A 24,983-nucleotide genomic window follows, 5' to 3' on the forward strand; every position below is an offset into this window, starting at 1 on the left:
TGTTTATGTTTGCATGATGGTTACTATGCACTGTTTGACCATCTACATTGTCAAGTGTTTTCAGAGGATTTGTACACAAGTGTGCAAGCAGAAGTGCAGTTGTATGTATTTGTTTTATTGTCACTTGCTTTCAACCATGCAGGAACAGAAAGGGAACTGAAAATAAACTTTCGGTTGATGATCATAATTTGCAACCTGAACAAAACCAAACAAAAGATTGAAAAGATATCGGACAAATGCTAAAAAAGCTGATTGGAGTCGTAAAAACCAAAAACAAAACAAATGCCTTTTGAAGTCCCTGTTCCCTGTCACTAAAGGTTTTGTGTATCCTTCCTAGCTGTGATCCTCTGGGCAAAAATATGAGCTTGTGTATATTAAGTGTGCTAGAATTAATGTGTGGATCCGGACGATGTGTGTGGATCCAAACAATTGCACAGAGAGGAATCATTCATCAGGGCAGCTGACGCGACAACAGATTCCCGGCTCTCATGTGAATTGTCCTTGTCCTCTAAATTAGACACAATCTGGGTTCATGTAGGAGGTGTGGTGAGAGCTGGACCATAGGCAGCGAGTGATAACGGCCAACAAAGGCCAAACAGGCCCTGTGACATCATAATAAGCACAGGCTTATCTCTTATAAACAGCCTTGGTCTTAAATAACTCATTCAGTAAAACAACCGAAAGCTCTGATACCTAATAATGCAAAGTTCAGCATCTTGAATAAAAAGAGAAAAGACAATAGCAGGTTTCATCTGGTACCTGGTCACACGTTGCTAACTGTTTGTATTTCCTGAAGATTTAGATCAAGTTGCTGGGTCAAGCGTTTCCTTGAAATCTTGTTTTTAGTAAGTTCTCAGTGGTCATTATGCTAAATAAATGTACCAGAGAAAAAAATTCCTAAAGTTGACCTGTCTGGTGAGGGAGAGGCGAGCTGTGTAATGACTCCTCAAGCCCTGGCATGTGTGGCAGCTGGCACTGGGCACCTGGACCAGCCCTGAAACCAGAGCTGCATGCGGGCATCTCGCCCAGAGCATCAGTGGGCCTGTACTGCCAGTGAAATTAAGCACATTATATCAAAAATGTCTAGAAGGCTAATAATGACTGTTTCCAGTTTGTAAGATGCCTACTGAACTTGCTGCTATTTGGACACGTTGCATAGTAGATGATAATAATGAAAAAAGGCATATGGATTCTTCCTTGGGATAGTTCTCCCAGAAGACGGGTCAGGTTTTTATTTTATTTTAATTTTTTAAGTTTTTTTTTTTCTTTTTTATGTTTTTGTTGATTTTTGGATGTGGAGCATGTTCACTGTGTAAGATGCTTGTAAGATATAAAAATCATAAAAATCAGGTAAAGTTGAGTAAGTGATGACAAAACTGTTTCTTTAAGACAGGGAGGTTAAACTCCTATTGCATTTCTGAACTCCATTTGCTAAATTTTCCGTAAACAATCAGAAACCTTTTGATACCGCTGTTTAAAATAAATAATATAGTAACGGCAGTGTTTTGTGGCTTGAATGCGACAATTCTAACATTTCTAACAAAGTTACATGACACCAGTATTTTCAATATAGTGTCATGTCCACTCTTGTGTCTCCAATCAGACTGTGTAGTGATCCTGATCTGCTGTTCTTTCCAGTGCCAGATCGCTTCACCACAGCCTTGTTTTTTTTTTTTTTTTTTTTTAATTGGTTGTTGGATCCTCAGTGGGCCGATTAAATGAGGGCAGTCTCATTTTCAGCCTCTCATTAACCAGCAAGAACAATCCTGCCTCTGTCTCTGTTGCGTTCACAGAGAGCCTCATTCAAGCTTCCTGAACTTTTTAAAACGGCACTCTGTAATCTATCTTTATGATAAACGCCATCAAATATGATCACTTCTTTCTCTCAGGAAACCTCTCTGCCTGATTTTTCTGTCCTTACTGTAAATCATCTATTGAAATTGTTTACACAAGTTTGTCAGAAGATTCTGCTGACAGAGGTCGAGGGAATTGTGGGGGTGGGTCTAGTTAAAAGGCTTTGCCGGCTCTCATTGGTTCTGGAGTTACAGGGGGCGGGGCTTACAACTTCAGTGCTCCCAAGAAGCAGTGAGCGTGAGACTTTCCTGAAGCAACATTATCAGAAATGTGCATTAGATAATAGTGAGTTGTTTAAAAGGACAAGGAGAGGGATTGAGCGGAGATCGCAACCTTAACTGGATTCTGTTTGTCTTTCCTATAGAACCTGGACCACAAGACACACTTTTGCACTTTGCTGCAAAGCGCGGGCTACGCAAGGTAGCACTGTTTCTCCTCCAACAACCTGGAGGAAGAGAGGCCCTCCGACTTCCCAACAAACAGGGTCGTACGCCAGCCAGGGTCGCCCAGAAGAAAGGCCACACGCAGCTCCAGAAACTGCTGACGGAGTAAGTGTGCAAGAAATGTATATCCTTAACCAGTATTTTTGGCTAGTTTCTAACTAACCTTTTGGTCTCCAAGGCCCCCCATTGTCGAGGATCTTTAGGCTCCCCAAAATATTTCTGATACTTCTGCTATAAGGGCAGAGGGTTATTTTGAGATTTTTTATTTACAGAGACAGAGTGGCAATATATGCTAAAATACATAATTATTAAAATGTAAAAAATCAGGTCCATAATCCCAATAACTGAATGTTCTTAATGGTTTACCGTTTTTATTACTGGTGAATTACTTCTAGTTTGTTATTACATGGGTTTAATTTAACGTATCTACAGTATATATAATATTTATTATTATTTTAACACCTTAAATTAGTCCTGAGAATTCCCTGAGAAATATATGTAATGATTATTTCATGTTGTAAACCTTGTCCTTGTATGAAAACCTTGTTCTGTTGTAAAACTAATACAAAAACATGCATTTGAGACATATTCATACAGCCATTGTTGATTGTCATTATTGTCCCCCTTGATCTATGAAATCTGACTGGATTAATGCCGAGAATAGGCCACAGACTTTATCAAACCAAAAGGACGTTGTGACCTTTGAAATGCCTTAAATAAATACAGCTTTATCAAAGTTTTTATTTTTCAAATGTCCTAAACACCCCCTGGGTCAGCCAAACAGATCTGTTGATGCATTGTTTGTATTGGGCTTGCTTAGATTCTCGGAAAGAGCGATTTTAGACTTGAGTCAGATTTATAAATGACTTCTGTCATGTGAGTGAGGCGAGATTTAGTGTTGTGTTCTGAAGAAAGGAGGATGTTGAAATGTGGAGGAGATAAGAGCAAAGCACAAGGACAGGCCATGTGGTTCTGAGCTCTTTGTAAACAGTTAAAGCCACATAAGCTTTTTAAATCAAGCCTTTGCGATCTACTGCAGAAGCCCGTTTCAAACCAGCAAGATCCTGTCTACAGATTTACTCAGTAAAGTGGCATTACCTGTACGTGTGTAACAGAAACGTTTACCTTTATCAGTTTTCTCCAGCCAGTGCTTTCCACAGTCTATGGCTAGCAAACCTGCGTGGGACTGGTTCCATATATTTCAATACTTAACTATTCTAAAATAGGGCACAAAGGCAGTTTGTGTACTCCTCAGGGTTTAAAACTAAACCGGTTTCCCCTTTAATGCTATGTTAGACTAAATAATTGTATTAATACTAGAGAGATGCAACACTCTAGGAACCATTTCCTGTTAGCTGTGTCACCCAGACTGATGTCTAACGGGTCGCTGGTTGCCCAGCTTTGGTAAAGCCAGTGAAATGTGATCACAGACAGAAGGATAGAGGAGAGACCAGAGCTAGCATGTGATCTGTGTTCTCTGGATTCAAGGGTCTGTTATAGAAGGCCGTTAAGTGCTTTGGTTTAGTGCCTCATTTAAAGCAAGTGTACTGAACCACAGTACACCCTTAGATGTTGCCTCAAATCTTTCCATCAAAGCTCATGGTATTTTGTTGGTGGTTTCAATTATACATGAGTTTGAATATAGCTAAATATCGTTACCATTTTATGTCATTATGTTGTATTTATAGATTAATCGGTTCAGTTAGTGATAGAAGACAAACAGCAGTTATACAGGATGAATTGCTCAGCTCCTCGATCCTTAAGAGTTCAGCCTTTCATCACATCTGTCATTTGGCTAATGCTCAGGCTGCTTAAAATATTCCTCTCAGGTCTGCGAGACCTTAAGAGCTTCTCCTACTCTTAAGTTTCCAATTAATGATGTCACAGCGTTGCTATGGACACCATTGTGGACCATAGATACACAGCAGGTGAAAACAGTTCCTGTTGTTGCCCATGTGTCAGGGCTCTGGGGACAATTAGCACATTTTCACTTTTGAAAGCTTTCAGCGTTTTGGGTCTGATGAAGGTGATTCCGCCTTAGTAATTTACTATTACATAATGTTCAGTCTTGTATCCTTAAATCTATTTACTGCTTGTTTGACATGTTGACACTGGCACCAGGAATTTCAATTTCACCTTCATGTAATCATGCTGTTTTTCTCTCCCTACACAAGAAAAAAGCAGAACAGGTTTTTACACTAGTGAGTTTTTCGTGTCTTTGTCTAAAGAAACAAGGCAATTCTTGTTGTCCGAGCTCATGCAGACCTGTTTTAAATTTGGCTACGATGTTTAAACGAGTAATTTTTCACACTTGACATTCTGTGTTCTCCACATTAACCACAATCAGTATTGTACATAACTTCACAACCTCTGTAGGTGTGCTGGGTGTGCCTTGCTGATTCAGTGCCTCGAGACTGGGTGTTCTCAAAGTTTGCTATGTTTGTGTTGGGCAGGGTTGACAAGCTGCCTGAGTTGGAGACGAAAACATCCAAGTGGCATTACCCAGAAGGCAGAGTTCTGCGACACCACCCCAAGCTAAACACTTACACCCTGACGCTAGAGGATGTGCCAGGGAGTCCTCCACCAAGCCTTAAGTGTGATGTGGAGGAGCTCCAATCCCTCATTCAGTCACATCAGAAGGTGAGTCAGTGATATTAAAGTCCTCTATGTCAGTAGGCGGGTCCTATTTTCTTGCTCTGCCATTTTAAGATCACAGTGATATTTGCAGCTGGGTACGATCAGCAGGGATGTTTGCTTTTGTGGTAGAACACTGCAGGAGGTAGCTATCTGTGACTAAAGGAAGTGACTAAATGCAGATCACAAACTAAACTGTCTCTTTCTGTCTCTGTGCACGCACTCTTGCGCTGTTTCTCTGGGTGAATGTTAGTGTCAGTTTTAATGAGGGCTGTATAGGGTGTGCTGCTTTATTTAATAGCTGTTTTTGAACTTTGTTTATTCAGGAAGATCCTTCGCCGCAGCATAAGCCAGCACTGCTGATTCTTAACCGAAACTTCAGTGATAGATCAGAGCCTGTTGACTGCCTACCGACCAATTTACTGGAGCCTGAGCATCAGGAACCCAACTCTGAACAAGAAGAAACCTGCAAATCGAACAGCTCTGCCGTTGAGGATGGACTGTGTATTCGTCAAAACGGCACAGATCATCATGTCCAATCACAGGACTGGGAGGTTGAGCTTGACCCGCCAGCTGTAGAGGATACTGGGAAGGCGTCAGATAAGGTTGACTGTTCGCAGCAGCGGATAGAAGGCGATTCTGTGACTTTCAGTGCCCCTTCCTGTGGAAACCAGCAGGAGGAAGTTGATATAGAACTCTGTGTAATCCGTGCCAAACAGGGGGCTGCTTCACAGCCTGATAAAGGCAACCAAGAAGAGCAGGAGGCTTGCCAGAGGAGTTTACAGACTGAAAAAGACAATAACGCTCAATCTGGCAACATTGAGTACCAAGACATGGGCAACGCACAATCTCAGGGTCTCCTCCCCACGGAAACTAGTCAGCCTTCACAAAGAGAGGAGGAGAGCAAGGGGAGTGCTAATCTTAGTTGGCGAAGGGACTTACCAGAGGAAAGGGAAGGGGAGAAGAGTAGCAACTCTAAAGCACTTTCTTCCCATGATTCAGAGGAAAACGGTCAGCACAACGAAAAGTTTGAGTCCGAGCTGCCTACGGAATGCTCGTTGGGAACAGATGAAGCTAAATTGACTTTAATTCAGGTAAATTCTGAGGTTACCTCGTCCATACGAAATGATGAAACTCTTATTTCTGACAGTGTTGACAAGCCACATCGTAGCCTAGAGACAGAGACAGGAAATCTTAGCGAACGCACAAAATGCAACACTGAGTCAGTTTCTGGTTTGGTTACAGATGACGTTAGCATAAAGCAGAACTCTGGATTTAGCATTTCAAAAGGTGATCCTTTGGAATTGTTAAGTCTCCAGCCAAACATGGCACCAGGACCGGAGGATAAGGTTCGACAAGGCCTCTCACCTGTTCCTGAGACTTCTCCTCCTGAAGGTCCAGCTGTGGAGCCCTTGTCTGAGACTACAGAAGGTTTTCAACAGCCACACCAAGTCACACAATCTTCAGAAACTGCATTAGAATGTCAGGAGATTTTGAATGACTCAGACTGTGACATCAGTGCAATAGCAGGGGTTTCTGTTAAGATCACTGCAGAGGTTTCATGTTGCCAGATTGCCGGGTCTCTGCCTGATGGAAGCAAGGAGGAGATAGCTCCTAATGATAGGATAAACCACCCTAAGGAGATCTTTGGAGAGCAGGAATCAATTGATGACATCATTGTCTCAAAGTCACAATGCAAATCAAAATCTTCTGATGAATCTTCTCTGCCTGTTGACTCTGAAGCCTTTATCGTAAGTGATTTACAACAGGATGCTTCTACGATACTGTCTTCTGAACACTGTGGAGTTGATATAATCATAGGAACTTCTTTCGGAGGAGAAGAGGCATCTGAAACATTTGTTCAGCCAGACTCTACGTCCAGACTGGCTGAACAGATTCCTGAGGAAGATTCTGGAGATACCACAAATGAAAATCAAATTTGTGAGCCAGGGGAACCATCGGTTCTAGTGTCCACTTTGCAAGGTGAACCGGGATTTAAGGATGTTGCTCCAGATGACTCTCTACAGGAAAGGGAAATTGACTCCACTTCACAGGACACAATCAACAAGCTCATTGATCTGCCGGAAATCACAAACAATGATTGTCCTGAATCCAATGCACAGTTCCAGCTCCCAGAATCCTCCAAAGAGAGTGCCAACACATCATCAGAACCTACTGCTGAATGTGCGAATGTGCTTGACCTGTCTTGTGCCTCACCTCTAACAGAAAACCAAGGCAGCAGACCTTCTGAGACCCCCTTCACTGATGGAGTTAAGATCTCTGCTGTAATTCCTGGTGGGGATGAATGTGTCGACATGGCTACCGATATGTGCGAGACGACTGTCTCGGGGGACAGCACATGCTCTCCCATGGACACCAGCAGTGGTTCAGCTCTGAAGAGCTCTTACATGTCTGACCCACTCAATGCCTCATCCTCAACAGCTGAGCTCACTTCCCCTATGGATATTAATAGTGGATCACACCAGGATTTGGAACACACTTCCCCAGTGGATATAGACAATGGTTTGTCTGAAGAACTGCAGCTTTCAGAAACACCTGAGAGCCTGAATGGATTACATCAAGATCCTCCTGATTGTTTGATGGATCACAGTGAAACTTTTCAGCTGTGTGCAGAGGAACCACATGTCGACCAAATGACGGGTAATGCATTTTTATTTTTCATTCTGTCATTTCTGACTGTGTAAAAAATAATTAGTGAATCTGATGCTATTAAATAACGCTACTTTTTACCATCATTCTGTGTAACAGTTATTTTAAAAAAGTCTGGAAACTTTTTGCTGCTTCAAAATGAAGTATGTTTGACATGCCGCTCCAATTAGATTGTTGACAGCTTAAGCTAATTTGTCATTGGCTTCATTGTGTTCTGATACATGCTTGTGTGTGTGCATGTGAATACAATGGTGTTTGCCTTACAAACTATTTTATATGGACATAACATTGAGTTATTCTTATAGGTCAATATTTATTCCCACTTTGTCTGTAATGTTATTTTTAGTAACAATTTTAAACAAATTTCTGTCATTTGAAACAAAGCTTGATCAGCGTTTTAGGTTTTCCTTGTCATTCAGGTAACGGTGTTAATAGGGAGTGTTTGCAAATGATAATGTGTATTTGCAGCACATTGTATCATGGCAACCAGGTGATGTCAGCTGTGCCTCACATCATTGAATGAAAACAGTTGAAAGATTGTCTTGTGAATGTTTATATATATATATATATATATATATATATATATATATATATATATATTTATATGTTTACAAAGTAAACGCCCAGCTCTTTTCCACATGGATTAGAATTCAGCATTGTTCTACTAATAGCTGCTTACTGTATGTGTTATTTATATCACATTCATGGAGGTGCTGATCTCAGTTGGAAAGGAGGAATAAGTCACTTCTTTTTATCAAAACATGGGGTTTGTAATGTATCTAAATTGTCTTATTACGATTTGCTCCTTTCTGAGTAAACAAATAAACCTGCACCACAGAAATGTTCACTCTTGGACATGAATCAGCGGCTGAGTTAATGAATTACGTATTGATTTTTGGAAGTTTCCATTAAAACTCACACAAGTTTCCTTGAAACTGGAATTCACTTATTTACCTAAAGCGTTTTGTTGTTTGTACATGTACAAAAAAACTAGCCTCATCATCTACAGTAAGTTTAACAGAGTGGCAAAGCAATTACTTTTAAAACTTAAAAGTGCTTCAGCCTTTTTTCAGTTTCAAATCATAAATGTCCTTTTCTTGATTCCACCTCACAGATGACAGCGCATTAGCAGAGGATGAGGTGGACGGACACCAAGACTCCTCGGCAGACATAGCGAATTCGGAAGTGGTGAGTATTCTTTGGCTATTTTCCTCAACCTGCCATCCACTAAATAAATCATTAACATTTAGACCTCTTGGTATGATTCACTCATAGTTTGCGTCCAGCCACCCTGAGTTCTCAGTAGCTAGGAAAGTGGTAGTTTCCCGAAAGGCTTCACTAAGCAGAAATTCAGTGATGTTTTGAACCTGACCTTCTGTCGTAAATCTGATTTCTCCGCCTGGTTGCTGAAAGTGCCTCAGCGTTCTGACGCAGGTCTGAGTTGGAACTGCTGAACTGTGTCTCATAAGGTCAAACTGGCAGATGTGGGAACACTGCCACCCTACAGCTCACACTGTGGTTGTGTGTGTGTGCTCTCCTTTTCTCATGGAGGGAAGATGACTTCACCCTGAACACCTTTTTTTCCTAGTTGTGTGTCAGAGGGATGATATCAGCGTGTTCATGGAGAGAAAAGAGAGGCAGGAAGGGAAGATTTGATAGCTTGGGTGTTTATGCGGGCCAGCAAGAGTGATAAAGTGAGATAACTATCTTCAGTCTTTGGAAGTTTCTGATTAGAAGGAAGTAACTGCAGTCCTTTATTTTGTCATCTTCCTGTGGGAATCCATATTGTTTTGACTGCTTCCTGTGCCTCCCAGTGTTGTTTTGGAGTACCTGATATGATGTAAAATTATTGTTGAGGAGGTGAAAGATAAAGTACAAACTTTTGGTACAGGATCTAAATGCCCATTCATACCAACAATTATTTACTGTAATGATAACTGCAGCTATAAAGTTATAATAATCATTCTAATTCTTGAGAACAGGAAATGAGAAAAGAGATATCATTGAATATCATTGAAAACACTTTCAAATTTATTTATTTTTCTAGCTAATGAATGATAAAAAGTAACAATGGGTCAGAATTTACCCAACTTTAAAGAGCTTGGCATACAACAAAACTGCAGTGTATACTTATTGTAAACAGAATGCTATCACCTGATGTTGTGGACACTATCGTTTCAGATATCGTTTTTGGTGTGAATGGGCCATAAATCGATGGAAGCTGAAACGTGTTTGCTAGCATGTTGCAGCTAGCAGTGTTGGGAAAAGATACTTTTAAAAGTAATGCATTACAGTATTACTTTATTCCCTAAAAAAGTAACTAATTACGTTACTTAGTTTCTTTTTATGGAACGTTATGCGTTACGTTATTTTTTGTTACTTTCGCGTTACTTTTGTAAATATGAGCAGGGCTTGATTGTTTTTAATAAAAGAAGTCCTATTTATAGCAAATATAAAAGCCCATTCACAACAAAAAGTATAATGAATAAACCTCAGGCTGAAGGAATGGTAAATTCATGTCTGTGGAGTAGAGCACAGGAAAAGACAGTTCAAAACTCTTCAGCAATAAAAACAACAATGAAGCACAATTGTTAGTTATTTTTGCTTATTAAGGCCAGCAGCAAAGATATTAGTTAATAAAATGGGATTAGATACATTTATGTTATTTAAGATTTAATTATTGCAGTTTTGCTTCATGTTCTGAGTTTGCAATTCACTGTTTTAATTCATTTTGATGAATACTAAATCTGTTTTTTTTTGTGTGAGTGGGCCTCTTCTGACCTCTAGGTTGCCTCTGAAATCAAGCTACATTTACACTTATCAGTCCGGCATGCAGACTTGGAACGCATCATGAGGTTGTATACCTACATTGTCAGCATTTGAAAGAAATTACACTCTGGAACATTCTATGTTAAGAGACTCTTAAGATAAGAGAAGAGGCCACATTTAAAGAGCATCCCAACTTTGACTAGCATACTAACTTTATCCTTGCTTATCCAATACAAAGCACAAGAAAGCTTTCTTAATAGCGGTGCTTGCTAAATCAGTATTATAATATTCATGTTTTTAAAATGAATGTATAAAACAATTTTGTTGTGATTTTTCGTACATTTTCAATTTTGTTGTCATTCTGTCATTAAATTTATGAAGGTGGATTTGAAATCGCATCTGAGGTCGCTTCATTCAATCTGTTTTGTCATGCTAGCAAGTACCATGACTGATTTGTATCTTTCCACATCATAAAAGCTCAGTCTTCAAATATTTCTCACCTTTGGAGGTAGTTGATGAATGAATTCCTCATTGCTATTGCTTCCAACAGAGGGCAGCATGAAAATGAAAAAAGAGGCTAAAGAGAGAAGTTTATAAGATTTAGAACGATCATATTATTATTAGAGCCCGACCGATATATTGTTTTGTCGATATTATCGACCGATATGAGCCTGTCACAGTCAATAGTTTGAACACACAAATTGGAAGTGTGTCCAAACTTCTGACTATACTGTACTGTAATATAGTCTACACATAAAGAATATCAGGCGTTATGTCAATATAAGTCTTTCTTTTCCCTTCCTAATATCGGTATCGACATCCCCCCCCCCCCCCCCCCCAAAAAAAAAACATATTGGTCGGACCAGAAACATGCTTTTTGAAAATAAATGGAATCATCTTTGAATGTATTTCATCCTGCACTTGTGATGGGTAATGGGTGGTTTGGCTGTTTTTAGCTTATTATCCTGTGACGTCTAGAGCGCTGTGGCTCCCTCTTGTGTTGGGATGCAATATAACTCCTTCCAGATGTGCACTGAGCTGTCTAGTAGTCTACATATGCGTAAGAGAGAGGGACAAGGGCAAAAAAAAAAGTATGCCACCAGCAGCATGAGGGTTTCTTCATCTCTCTTCATCTGTCCTCATGCACTGTGGGAACCCCTTTAAAGAAGTTCCTTTTTCACTAAACATCAAAACTAATAAACCACACAAGCCACCCATGGGAAACGCACTCACAAACACACATGCAAATACAATTCCAGCATCTAGTGTGTTGGAAAAAGCGCAGGAATGTGAAGTGTAAGAATGGCGTGATGTTGAAGAAAAGCAAAGGGCAGTTCTGGTGGAGTGGGAGGGCTGAAGACACCGCTGAGGCTGGTCTAGATCGATACACACTCCTTCCATTCATGCATCTGTTTGTTGGCTCTGTCAATGATGGAAATATCCTTTGTTTTGTTCTCACTCAACTTCTGGGCTTCCAAGTCATCCTCTTTTTTTCCCTCAGTCCGTTATCCTTTGTTGTTCTTTCATTTCCAGCATTAGTTCTTCCAAAAAGTCATTTACTCACGTTGATTCAAACCCATATGGCTTTCTTCTTTTGGAACGCAAAAGCAGAAGTTTATATTTTAGTGTTTGACACTCTTTTCAAGGCATTAAAAAAATGTACACAAAAGAACCTAAACTATAATAGTGGGCCTTATAGCTATATTTATGTATCCTGAAATTGTAAGATACCTTTTATGGCTGACTTATTTAAAAGGTCAAGCAAATGAATGGATGAATCATTTACTAAAAGATCAATAGCATACATTTTCCCTTTAATGTCAACTTGTTTTTCACTGCTAACCTTTTTCTTCATTGAGCATTTATTGATTGTGCCCGGACCACTGAGTTAGTGAGTTCGAGAATTAAAAAACAGTCAGTCAGTCAGATTTGTGAATGAATCATTCAGACTAGTTTAGTGAATTGGATCAACTGATTCATTTAGAGACCTGATTCAAAGGAATGATTCATGATTTGGATATCCCTGCCTCTCTCTTAAACGTCAGTATTTTTAGTGACTAATGCCAAATAGCAGTCTATTATTCACATAAAGGTTAGCATATAATTAAAAAAAAATGTTCAATATTGCACTCAACTCATATGGACCACTTAGGATGCTTTTATGACGTGTTTTTGTCATTTGCTTGTGTTCATTATATTGAAAAGAACATCCAGGATATTCTTGTATTTCACAGAACAGACATGAGGGAGAGTAAAAAAAAAGACAATTTAATTAGTTTTCCGTTGGATTGTTCCTTTAAATCATAGATTGTGTTGGATTAGTGGTCTTGAGTGAAACGTTGGGACAACATGCGCCGGGATTCCCACAAAGAGCCCTTGTTTCTCCTATCCCCTCCTCCACTGGATAATCACACGCATGCATGCAAACACACAGTAAAGATCAAATTGACTGTGTCAGGACAACCTACACAGTTATCTAAATATCTGTTTCTCGTAAATACATGTAAGGATCGTAATGCTAAACATGGAAACGTGTATGAGACTTTAATTGAAGGTGTTTTTGTGCTCGAGGTGTGTCTGTTTTGTGTTTTTATATAAAATTCTATATTCCCCCACCGTGACACCCTCATTATACTGTATGTTGGATGGAAACTCCCAAGCACATGTGGAAAAACAATGCAGTTCGGCATGCATTGGTTCAAAAACAGACTTATCATAATGCTACAACAGTTTTAAATAATGCAATATTTTAATTTCTTGTTTCCAAATTAATTCTATATTGTGCAATATTTTAGTAGCAGCCATGGCAGTATTATAAGTATTATAGCAGTTATTAATATTTCGAATTGGCTTTTAGTTTCCAGATTGTTTTCCAGAAGTTCCTCGCACCGTCTCAATTGCATTAAATCCCATCAGCCTGAGGTCTGGCCTTTTCTCATTCTTGCCATTTGAAACGTTTGCCATGGCTCCAGCTGTTAGTCGGTTGATGGTTCTCTACAGATGCAGAGTTTGAAGGTCCCTTGCATCCAATGCTAAGCTAAATCCGATTTATTGAACCTTATACTTCGTGTTTGAATTCAAACAGCATAGATCAACAGTGTATTCGTTCTATCATGACAAAATCTTTCTGATAGAATGTTTATTTGGATGAAAAGCCTTATCTTATGGCTCGAAGCACACGCAAAGCTAGGTGGAGTCTGAGAATCTCGCCCCACAGTTTAAAGGATGAAACCCCTCTGAAAACATTTCTCTTATCAGAGATTGATTGAGATGACCTCGTCCTCTTTGGTTGCAAGAGGTCAGCCACACAGTGATGCATATTGAGAATGACTTGGGACTTGAGAAGGATGGAAATGGTGGGATGAGAGGCATTGTAAGAGAGCAAAGAGGGAAAGGAAATGATCAGCTGCGATAGGGTGAGTGTTAAAAAACAACAACAGTGAGAGCAGAAAGAAAACCAGCAACAGAAAAAGAGAGGGAGTGTGCAGAAGGAAAAAAGAGAGGGGGAAGGAGGGGAGAAAGAAGTGTGTGAAGAAGGGAGGGAGGGATGGAGGGAGGGAGAGTGAGAACGGGGCTGGTTCATGGTGCAGATGTGCAGAGAGTTGCTCATTTTTCCCAAAGCTTGACTGGGAACTCCACAAGCCTCGGGCTTCATGTTGGACTATAAAAGCACTTTCTTATTCTCCTTGATATTTCACTCCTGGAAAAGATGTATGAGCGACACCGGCGAAGGTACAGCCTCTGCGCAAAGGGCAAGAGATCCGTGGACGTGGTTTTGATAAAGGTACCAAAATGAAAAACCAGCAGTAGTTGTTCTTTTTTTGAGTTCCTTTCAAAAGTGTTAAAATCATTGTTTGCGGGACTTGTCCATAAATTTAGCAGATTGTCTTGTTGACAGTTGCATGTGCCGTCACATTGCATTGATTAGTGTTGTCCGGCAGCGTTGTTGAGATGCCAGAGATCTAGCTCACGTTGAATCGAAGGAGTGTGTGTGTGTGTGTGTGTGTGTGTGTGTGTGTGTGTGTGTGTGTGTGTGTGTGAGAGAGAGAGAGAGAGCTGTGGAGCATTGCTGCTTGGCTTTGGGTGGAGTTCAGTTTTGGATGTGGAATAATGAGGCCTGCTTTTCAATTTTTGGCCACCGTTGTCCGCCGACTCTTGTGTTTGACATTTTGTTCAGACATGCTGGAGTTCGAAGACTGGAGTAGTTTTGTAACCGTTTTTTTTCCTCCTCAACCGTTTGTTGTCAAACAAATGTTGAAACCTGAGACTTCTCCGTCCAGGTTTCATATTTAAAAAGATTTAGATACGTTCTTTAGTGTCAAAGCAATGTGAATGTTTCAAAGCAACACTTTAGGGACAAAAGTGTCCAAAGAAGTTAGCAAAATTTGAGACAACGTTCTTTTCGAGGACATTAAATAACAAGTAAGGAAAAGATGATTTACAAATAAAGTTATTGTTAAACACACGTTCTCCGTCCATATTTTCCTCTAAAGTTTTAAAGCAATGTTTATATTTCATATCGACACTTTAAGGACAAAAGTGCAACTTTTCTTCAAACAAGTTTCTTTTTGGGGACTAAAAGGATCTATAAATAGGGTAATTTTGTTCTAAAAATACAGAAGCTTTATATAAAGCTATGTAAAAACAGTAGTGTCCTGTGTCCTAATTGAGATATTATGTGTGTGGGAACAGTAGGGCCGCTGGCTAGAATGCCGTCAGTATGTTGGAGGTTGTGTATTTAGTGGCTGGTCTGGTAGTGTATCAGTGAAGGTCACAGCCAGACATGTAAAGGACCCTTCCACAGTCTGACCCCTCGATTATAGGCTCTTGATAAGTGCATTGGTGCAGACTTGCTTCACTGACTGTTTATCTCCATTCACTTCTCCTCCGTCTTTCTGCTCTCCATCATCTGCCATGAGCTGGCAGCTGGTCTGAGAATCATTATGTGGGAAGGCGAGTTAATAAAAAAAAAAAATCAATTATAGTAGGTATAAAATACTTTAAGTTATAAATGGAGAAATGTCATGCATAATTATTCCTACTTAAAGGATTTTTGTTATGGTACAGTTTTGCTTTAACTTTTTCTGTTTTTAAATTACTTTTATTTTATATTATTAGTATTATTTACAGTTTATTAATATTCCTGATGCACACTTACCTGCTAGGCTTCTGTTATAGCTGTGTGATTCCTGTTCATTTTTACAAAATGAGGGACGAGACATAATTTGATATAGGTTTATCAGGGCTATATATGATAAATGATTCATTTAATGACATGAATGGTTTAATTGGATATATAGAACTTGACGAAATGACCATTTATTTTACAAAAATATTACCTCTGTTATTTATTAAAAAAAAAAAAAAAGTTTGTCCATTTGCAACTCCTTTCCAATGGCCAAACCGATAACTGCCCAATGCAGATTTTTTTAAATCATAAAATATATATAAATATAAATGCTAATACAGTCAACATTAACATCTGTGGTGGAAGACTGTAGAGAGGCTGTTAAACGGTTTAGTTTTTTTTATGTAAGAAACTGGCCAGCAGGTGCCGGTTCAGTGCTAAGTGAGGTTTGAGAGAGACAGGTTGTCCCTCGCTCGTCTGGAAGAGCACCCAAGGGAGCACTTTTCAGTTGATGCAAACCTTTGTTGTAGTATTTTCCTTTAAACTTAAAGCTCCATTATATTGATCGAGAAGCCAAATGGCTACTTAACACCTCGTTCAAGTCATTTCACAGATGTTTTTCTCAGAACCATCTGCAAGAAACCAGTAGGAGAACCATGCTAAATCAAAGTCGGTAGCTGGTGAGCGTTTTTGCAGTATGAAAATGACATGTGATTGTTTTCAGACTGTATCCATGAGACTGTTTTAACGTCCTCTGGTGCCCAGTGCCATGACATAGGATTTCCTGTCTCCACAGCTCATCATATCTGTGGAATGTGTCCAGAATGACCAGCTCACACAACAGTCTGTGGACAGTCTCACTCCACACTCAGTGGATTACAGCTCTGTTTCATAAGCCATTCAGAAGTTCTGTCGTCTCTAAATACAGCCCATCTCAACAGTCTCCTTTTCCATGATTAGACCATGGATATGTATGGATTTCAGCTTCATCTCTCAGAGCCAGGCCACTCAAAAGATACTTTGCCACAAATTTCATCTTTCTTTCCTTAGATACATACACTACCATTCAAAAGTTTGGGGTTGGCAAGATTTGTGTTTTGAAAGAAGTAAGCATTATTTCATCAAAAATACAGTAAAAACAGTAATATTGTCTAATGATATTCAAATTTAAAAAGCTGAATTCTCAGCAGTCATTGTCTCAGTCTTATATGTCACTCTAATATGCTGCCTTGCTGATCAAGAAACATTTATTACTCTTTTTTATTTTTTATTAAAGGCTTATTTGATGCATAGAACATTTGATCAGTGCTTATTGAAATAGTTGAATTATTAAAATGATTTAAAATGGAAATATTTTGTCTTTACTGTCTTTACTTTACATGGGCTCCCAAAGGAAGTTAGTACCATCAGAAAGGGGTTTGCGTGTCAGGAGAGGTCATGTGGAGGGCATCAGGATCATGTTTTACTAAGTGCATTTTTCAGTTGTTCTCTTTTTCGGGATCTCACTCTTTGAGGTGTTGGATTTGGCAGTCACTGGAGTGTTGTGTTCTGTGTGTAAAAACACATTATGGCCCCATTTACTCGCCACCAGTGGCATTCAGACAATTAAGCCACACGCTTGGGGAAATACATGGCTGCTTTTTACAGCTTACATCATGCGCTCGGGCACAACACTCATAATTCCTTACCTTACCAAACACATGCATAGTTTTAAAGATTGTGTTCTTTAATTCTGTATGTCTTCTCATTCTCATATTTAATTTCCAGTCGTGCATGTAGAAACCTGATGTCACATCTGCATTGTTGTGCCATAAATCATCCCCTGCAATAGGCTCTATGTCCCAGTCTATGTTCAAAGCCCCTTTGTGTCCGGCTGCATCCCAAGGTTCCCAATGCATGTAAACACACTCTGAAAGTTTGTTTGCTGTGAGTTGTGTTATACAGCAAGTCTTTATGAGTGAGTCATATTGTGATGGGGCTAATACTGATTTAGCTCATTTTATGAGCAGGCTTGTTACAGGCAGAATCCCAGTGTAGAATCCTGGGCATCCTTGAGTTGTGATAACACAAGAGCATCTTTAAGGGTTGTAAATCGTAAATACATTTTCCCACCCATTAATCGACATGTGACAACACCGATAATACCGGTATCACTGTGTCTGTTTTTTAGTAGCTTGTAAAATTAGTGACAATTCGGCATCAAGCAGTTGTTTATTTTTAGTTCGTTTGAGTTTCTCCTCTTATCCTCACTTTACTTTGCTCTTAAATAGCTTAAAAGCACGTTGCACATTTTACTTTCATTTTAAATTAGTGTCAATTCGGCGTTGCAATTCAATTCAAGCAACAAAATACAATGTAGAACATAGAACTTTTATTAACAAAATGGATGACAATACACCATGCTATATGCCTAATATAAAATAACAAATAACTTACACAAAGTTTAGGTATACAAAACTGAAGATCAGTAAACACTGTGAAACCAAATAAATAACTAAATAAACTTGTTATTAGCAAAACGAATAAGATAGCTGGGAGACACGGAATACACAGTAAAAATACAGTTTAAATAAAAAGAAGCAAACACTGTGGAACCAAATAAATTAAAAAAGAATGTTTAAAAAACTTCACCTTATATATCACCTTAGATGAATGGCAAAAGTCAACAGGCTTTTCAAAATCCAAAATATTTTTAAAACGGGCGCTTTTGCATGACATTTTGAAACTCTTCTGCGATCGTCTTGACTCTCTCACCTCACTCTTCTTGTCAGCTTCTCCTCATGTGACTTCTGGCATGCTGCATTGAGCTGCTGCATTCAGATTTAATTGTAGTGTCTGTTCTCTAACTGAACTAAATTATTTTTATTACTATAAAAAAAAAAAAGACGTTGGGCCCAGTGTCGCGGTGTGCAAGTGACATAACCTGTGTTGCAGCTTCACAGCAGTAAAACCTTCAACACCATCTATCGCAGCAACCCTAGCGTCTATCATTTTTCAGTAGGCCACACCAAACATAAATATATGTGCTGTAATAGTATGCTTTGTGCTTTATTTTTGTGTGTATTTTCAGACACATGCCAGTCAAAAAAAGAGCTGGGTCTCGTTTTCTGAATGTGGGTTGACAATTAAGTTTCAGAATAACATGAAGTCTTTTATGCTCACAAAGGCTGCATTTATTAGCATTATATCGGCCTCCTTGTTTTTGAGATGAGCATTGATCATTATAAACAATTCCATATTGATCGATCAATTAGGTATGTTACTTTGTTAACATAGCTAGCCTGACAGACCTTTATGCTTGGTTTATTTCTTTGTAAGTTATCCTTAAAAATCTTCAAACCAGTCATGATCAAAGAACAGGACTCTGGATGACTGTTTCTTCGCTGTGGCATGTTTACGTGTAAGTGCTCTCAGTGGAGCATTCAGTCAGTATGAGGCATTACATCTTTCCATTACTGCACATTGGCTCAATATGCCACACTTGTGGAGTGATTTTCACGACTCATTCAGTAATTGGTTTAAACGGTGTCTGGCTGGAAATGTTTCTGTGTGTGTCTGCTACATCCATTACCATTAGTACCAAGCCATGAAACTAAGACAACATATCTGAGCAGTATCCCAGCAAGCCTTCTGGCTCTCTGCAAATCTGTTCGCATAAATGCATTTTTGAGTGTTTGGTAATATACATCCAGATACACACATCCACAAGTAACTAGTGTTTAATTGGCTGTGTTCTGTGTTTTGTGTATATGATTTTATTTGCACTTTTTTGTCAGATTGAGGTCTGTTCTGGCATAAGTAAACATAACATGCATGTCTAAGTTCTAGCTGGTGTGAGTCTCTCTTTGCTGTTTGGATCTTGTCAGAACCTACTGTAATTGGGAATGACATGTTGTCATGACCAGCATTGAAACATTACAGACCTGAATCACTATCCACGATGCCATGATGGCATGTGGTGGCACTTAGGCTCATGACCAGTGTTTGAATCCAGTTGATGTCATTTGTTGATCCCATCACCTTTGTTTTTTGTTTTAGTATGTTTGTTTATTTGCTGTTTTTTGTTAGACAACTAAATAGTTGAAAAAAAAAAAAAATTTTTTTTTTTATCTTTTTGGTTTGTTTGATTTTGTTTATTTTTATTTTTTTCACTTAGTGTTTAGTTTTTGTTTGTTGTTTATTTTTTGTTGGGGGGGGGGGTTGTTTGTACTTTTCAGTAAACATTTTTTTTGTTTGGTTTGTTGCTGTCTTTTCCATTTAGTTGTCTGTTTAGTTTTTTATTTTTTTGTTTTAGATTAGATTTATGTAGTTGTTTTTTTCTGCTCAGTTTATTTTTATTGTTGTTGTTGCTTCTTGGGCATTTGCTACTTATTGTAGGGGCTGAAAATTAATATTGAGAAATGGAGGAAATGGAGTTGGGGCACGTTGAAGGCTGGATTCGAACCTGCTGCTCTGACGTAAAGATCACAGCTCAGAGAACCAGTTCAACCAGCTAATCCCCTATTTTATTCCTTTTTTCAGCATTTATTTCTAATTCTCTTCATCCCTCTCTCTGTGAGTTAAAAGGCCACAGCTGTTGATGGATCTGTTGAAAAAAAGCCCACGCCTCTCTTGCTGGCCACACTAGACCAGTGTCCGTCCACCAATGACCAAACAAAGGAGGCCTATGACCAGCAGCCACACAGACACATATGCATGCACACAGTTGGTGCACACTAAGCGTGGGAGATCAGCGTGTGTCACATGCTCATGATGGGCAGTGGGTGATTATAATCAGTCATGAATGGAGCTGATGATGGTACATACAGATGAGCTGCACAGGAAGGTTTCTAAGCTTCTGTTTCCGCCACAGGGACGTTCTTCTTTTTTATGGTCTTTTGATCTTTCTATGCAACTTTACAGCTGGAGTTGAAGCTCCTCTCTCTCTCTCTCTCTCTCTCTCTCTCTCTCTCTCTCTATATATATATATATATATATATATATATATATATATATATACACACATATATATATGTATATATGTATATATATATATATATATATATATATATATATATATATATATATATATATATATATATATATATGTATATATATATATATATATGTATATATATATATATATATATGTATATATATATGTATATATATGTGTATATGTGTGTGTGTGTGTGTATATATATATACAGTACAGACCAAAAGTTTGGAAACATTACTATTTTTAATGTTTTTGAAAGAAGTTTCTTCTGCTCATCAAGCCTGCATTTGTTTGATCAAAAATACAGAAAAAAATGTAATATTGTGATACATTATTACAATTTAAAATAATTGTTTTTAAATTTATTATACTTTAAATTATCATTTATTTCTGTGATGCAAAGCTGAATTTTTAGGATCATTATCACATGATACTTTAGAAATCATTCTAATATGATGATTCATTATCAAAGTTGGAAACAGTTCTGCTGCTTCATATTTTTTCAGAACATGTGATACTTTTTTAGGATACTTTGATGAATAAAAAGTAAAAAATATAAATATTTTGTAATAACAATATACACTACTGGTCAGTAATTCGGGGTCAGTAATTTTTTTTCTTTTTTTTTTAAATAAAATCAATACTTTTATTCAGCAAGGATGTGTTAAATTGCTAAAAAGTGATTGTAAAGAAAATATATTATTAGAATATATATTATTAGAATGTTTTTTGAATAAATGCAGTTCTTTTAAACCTTTTATTCATCAAATATATTAGACAGCAGAACTGTTTCCAACACATAATAAATCAGAATATTAGAATGATTTCTAAATGATCATGTGATAGACTGGATAAATGCAGGCTTGATGAGCAGAAGAAACTTCTTTCAAAAACATTAAAAATGGTAATGTTTCCAAACTTTTGGTCTGTACTGTATGTATGTGTGTATATATATATATATATATATATATATATATATATATAAATATATATATATATATATATATAAATATAAATATAAATGAATAATTTATTTAAATAAAAAAATTTATGTATTAGATATATATCTCAACAGTTACAATTTTATTATTTATTTTGATATTATATTATATTATATATATATGTTTTTCTTTGAATATGGTGTGCATAGGCCTTAAGTTTGATAAATGAAAAGTATGGTGACCAATTTGCCTTGCAGTAGCCTTAAGCTAACCCTCTACAGCCCATTCACAGCTGCTCTGTGTTGAATGTTAGTGGGCCGTGATGTTTATATATGGGTCACACTCACATTCCTCTCTAGGTCTGTTCTGAACACCCCACACATGCCCCCAGAAACCCTTCCTGTCCCAAATCACAGCCTTTGAATGTTTCCAACCACGTGTTACTCTCAGGAGGTAGTTGCTCTTACCACTGCTAATATTTCTGTTTATGAATGCCTTTCTTGATCAAGAAATTAAATTCTGTGGTCGAAGGAAAATGCTTTAGTCATTTAAGACTTGTCCTGAGTTTAGGTAGCAGAGGAAACCTTCTTTCACCTGATGCATCAGTATGTCCTGCTGGATTCTAGCGGTCTTTAGCCGATGAGAGAACCTGAGAACATTTATAGATGCGTTTTTCATCTCTTGGCTTTAGAGATCTAAGGATTTTTTTGTCCTTTTTTTGTTCTTTGTACTGAACTGACTAATGTAATTTCCATCACATCTCAATTTCAATGGTTTTTTTTGAATGACAGGGGTGAAAAAAATGACATTTTAAACAATTTTGTTATAAAATGGTCAAATCATTGTCTTGGTATTTCAAGTTCATAGCTAACATGCTATATATGCATAATTTATTAGCAGTGATGCAGAATAAAAATATGTTGTTGACAGTCTGTACCTTGATATTTATTTGTTTTCTTCTTTCTTCTTGGTTTTAAACATTTAACAAGCATTTTTATTTGATATAAATATTTTAAGATCCAAAAATGCAGAATTAAATTGAAAATTGTCCGATTTGTATATGAAATGGTTGTTTTGTACTTTAAATGAAACTCTAAACTAGACTGATTTTGTCATTGCAGATCCATAGAGATACAGAGACGTTTTATTCAGTTGATGCCAGTCAAGATGCTGGACTCCAGGAGAAGAAATCCATTTCAGTGATTTCAGGTAACTGTTAAATCAGTGCTTCTAAACCAGTTTAGCTTCAAAACCCTGACTTTGCATTGAATATCAAGTGGAAACTCAAATGTAAATGGTTTTTGAGGATGTTCATGTTGGCATCTACGTGGTTTGTCTAGCTTCTTCTAAGTGATGCATGAATTTACATTGAAATACCACAGATGTACGGCATTTGACGTCAACAACACAACATTGTGTCACATAGATCTAGTTGTTACATCCAGAACAAAACACAAAACCCCTTTTATACATCTTCCAGCACACTACAAAGAAAGGATGACCTCTTTGCTCAGACTGTGTGTCTGTGTGTGTCCAATCTAAATAGTGCCCACATTGTGTTGCATGGGAAACGGCATACACATCCTCCAAAGACTAAATGAATGTCTTCCTGTCAATACAAAAGACTCCACTAGTCAAATAAGATCATCTATTTAAGTAGATGACATCAACATCCTGTCTGCAATAATTGCAAGCAGAAATGCAACACAATGGACTGAAATTAGTCACTTTCAGTCTCCCTGTATATTGATTCAATTCACTGAAGTCTGGTGTGTTTTCTTTTCTATTTATTGTTTTTCTGTTGCTCTTCGTTTTTCTGATTCTTTTTTCCAGAATTCTCACCTTCAGCCTCTTTACCCGAGACCACACATCACAAAGAGTCAGCGAGCACCATGCCAGGGTCCGCCAGCGATGACGACTCTTTGTTTAGCCAGGATTTGAGCGAGGACAGTATTTTTAATAATAAGGTGCGTCCGGGTTTGTGTTGCGTTTCGCATATCCTCCAAATCGGTATCTTTTTTATTTTGCTGTTTGCTTTGTTTCTATGTCTCTTTACCATGTGAAGAACCCCTTGCTTGTGACTAGGCCAGATAAAGCGGTTATGTAATGGGTCTCATTTTCAGTGGTGCTCCTTTACTCACAACATCTTCTTCCACTGACATCAAGTCATGTGACGTGAGCTGATCAGTGGGCCAAGGCCTCAATTATGACCTCATTTTCAGACATGATTCATCCTAATTTCTCAACTCCTCTAAGGTCCCCTGTGGATTCCTCCAGCCCTTAAACTCCTTGTTTTGATTTAAAGATGTTTAACACAGATTTTGACACGTAAGTGTTGCCCTTAGCAAGTCTCAAAGGATGACAGAGTTTTTGTGAACTGTAATGTTTTGTTTCTGTGATACATAGATCAGGCCATTTTTCATTAAAACCCTATTTTGAAATGCAGAATAGTCTTATAGTCCCCATTTTATGATGTTTTGTAGTATCAATAGGGAGTAGTGTGTTTTAAGTTGCACCAAAAATTCCAAAAAGAAAAAGTGCTCTTTAAAAACTCGGTTGATGTTTTGACTTAAATAACAGAAAAAAATGAATGTGGAGTAATGAAACTTTGTGCCCCAGCTTTAATTACATAGCGAAGGGGAAGGATCAGACTCTGAATTAAAAAATAACTTTATTTCATAATTCATACAATACATTGTTGAGTACATAGATACATAGTGTATAAGTGCATAGTGTATAGTGTGTCATTTGGGATGCATCTTAAGTTAAGATATCAGGCTTATCAGCTAGGCTAAGAGTGTAGGCCAATCAGTAAGCAATATGAAGAGAGTAGGCTTATTGGCTAGCTGTATTCTGTGAGATGAGGCTAATTAGCTAGCTGTATACAAAGCTAAATAGCTGACCAATTAGGCTGCACACAAATGAAAGATACAATGTTTTTCTTTGAAATACCTCTTAATATAATGTCATCACCTTTTATTTATTTATTTTGTTTTTGGAAAATATAAATCTGTAGTAAACTAGCAATAAGATCCCAAAAAAGAAATATCCCAAAATTAGCCTACTGGAATTGTTTGTGGAATTTCACGTACCATGCTTACATTTTCTCCAAGCTCCGAAAGCAGGAAGAGTATCTTCACCTAAGCTTGACTTGTGTTCTGGAAGTCTTTTTCCCCCCTCCATAGCTCATAAAGTCATCTATTATGGTTATGTAGTGTAGCTGCTAGCTCACCACACCCCTCACTCGGCTGCGTTCTCAGCATGTGAGGAAACTAATGAGCCGCTGTGAATGGAAATGAATGTCAAAGCGAGCGGTGTGTTTCTATGTTATGTAAACTTTATAAGGATGGAAAGAACTCTGAGACTCCATGGGGTTGGCAGAAAAAAAAAAGAGTCTGCCTGTATTTAAACTGGAGATGTAAATGTGTTTCGTCATCAACGTTCTTTCGCAGACTTCACATGTGCTCGCTTTAACCAGGCTTAAAGTGCAATTTTTGCTCCATTAGGTTGGGAAGTTGTTCCAAAATCCCAGGCCTCCTAGTTGTCACCAAGCATCAAATGATATT

At 38.0% G+C, this 24,983-nt stretch overlaps 1 protein-coding gene across 6 annotated transcripts in view; it reads left to right on the top strand.

Moving 5' to 3' along the window:
* The window catches only part of LOC132133773 (A-kinase anchor protein 13-like), a 95,043-nt gene that overhangs the window by 31,301 nt on the left and 38,759 nt on the right, over window positions 1-24,983 (top strand). For all 6 annotated transcript variants that reach the window (XM_059546722.1, XM_059546724.1, XM_059546725.1 and 3 more), the window contains exons 5-10: window positions 2,219-2,402; window positions 4,751-4,937; window positions 5,258-7,592; window positions 8,716-8,789; window positions 22,539-22,626; window positions 23,251-23,384. In XM_059546722.1, the coding sequence (XP_059402705.1) occupies window positions 2,219-2,402; window positions 4,751-4,937; window positions 5,258-7,592; window positions 8,716-8,789; window positions 22,539-22,626; window positions 23,251-23,384 (3,002 nt within the window). The remainder of the gene's footprint in view (window positions 1-2,218; window positions 2,403-4,750; window positions 4,938-5,257; window positions 7,593-8,715; window positions 8,790-22,538; window positions 22,627-23,250; window positions 23,385-24,983) is intronic.

The sequence above is a fragment of the Carassius carassius genome, chromosome 50 (assembly GCF_963082965.1).
Source record: "Carassius carassius chromosome 50, fCarCar2.1, whole genome shotgun sequence".
Lineage (NCBI taxonomy): Eukaryota > Metazoa > Chordata > Actinopteri > Cypriniformes > Cyprinidae > Carassius > Carassius carassius.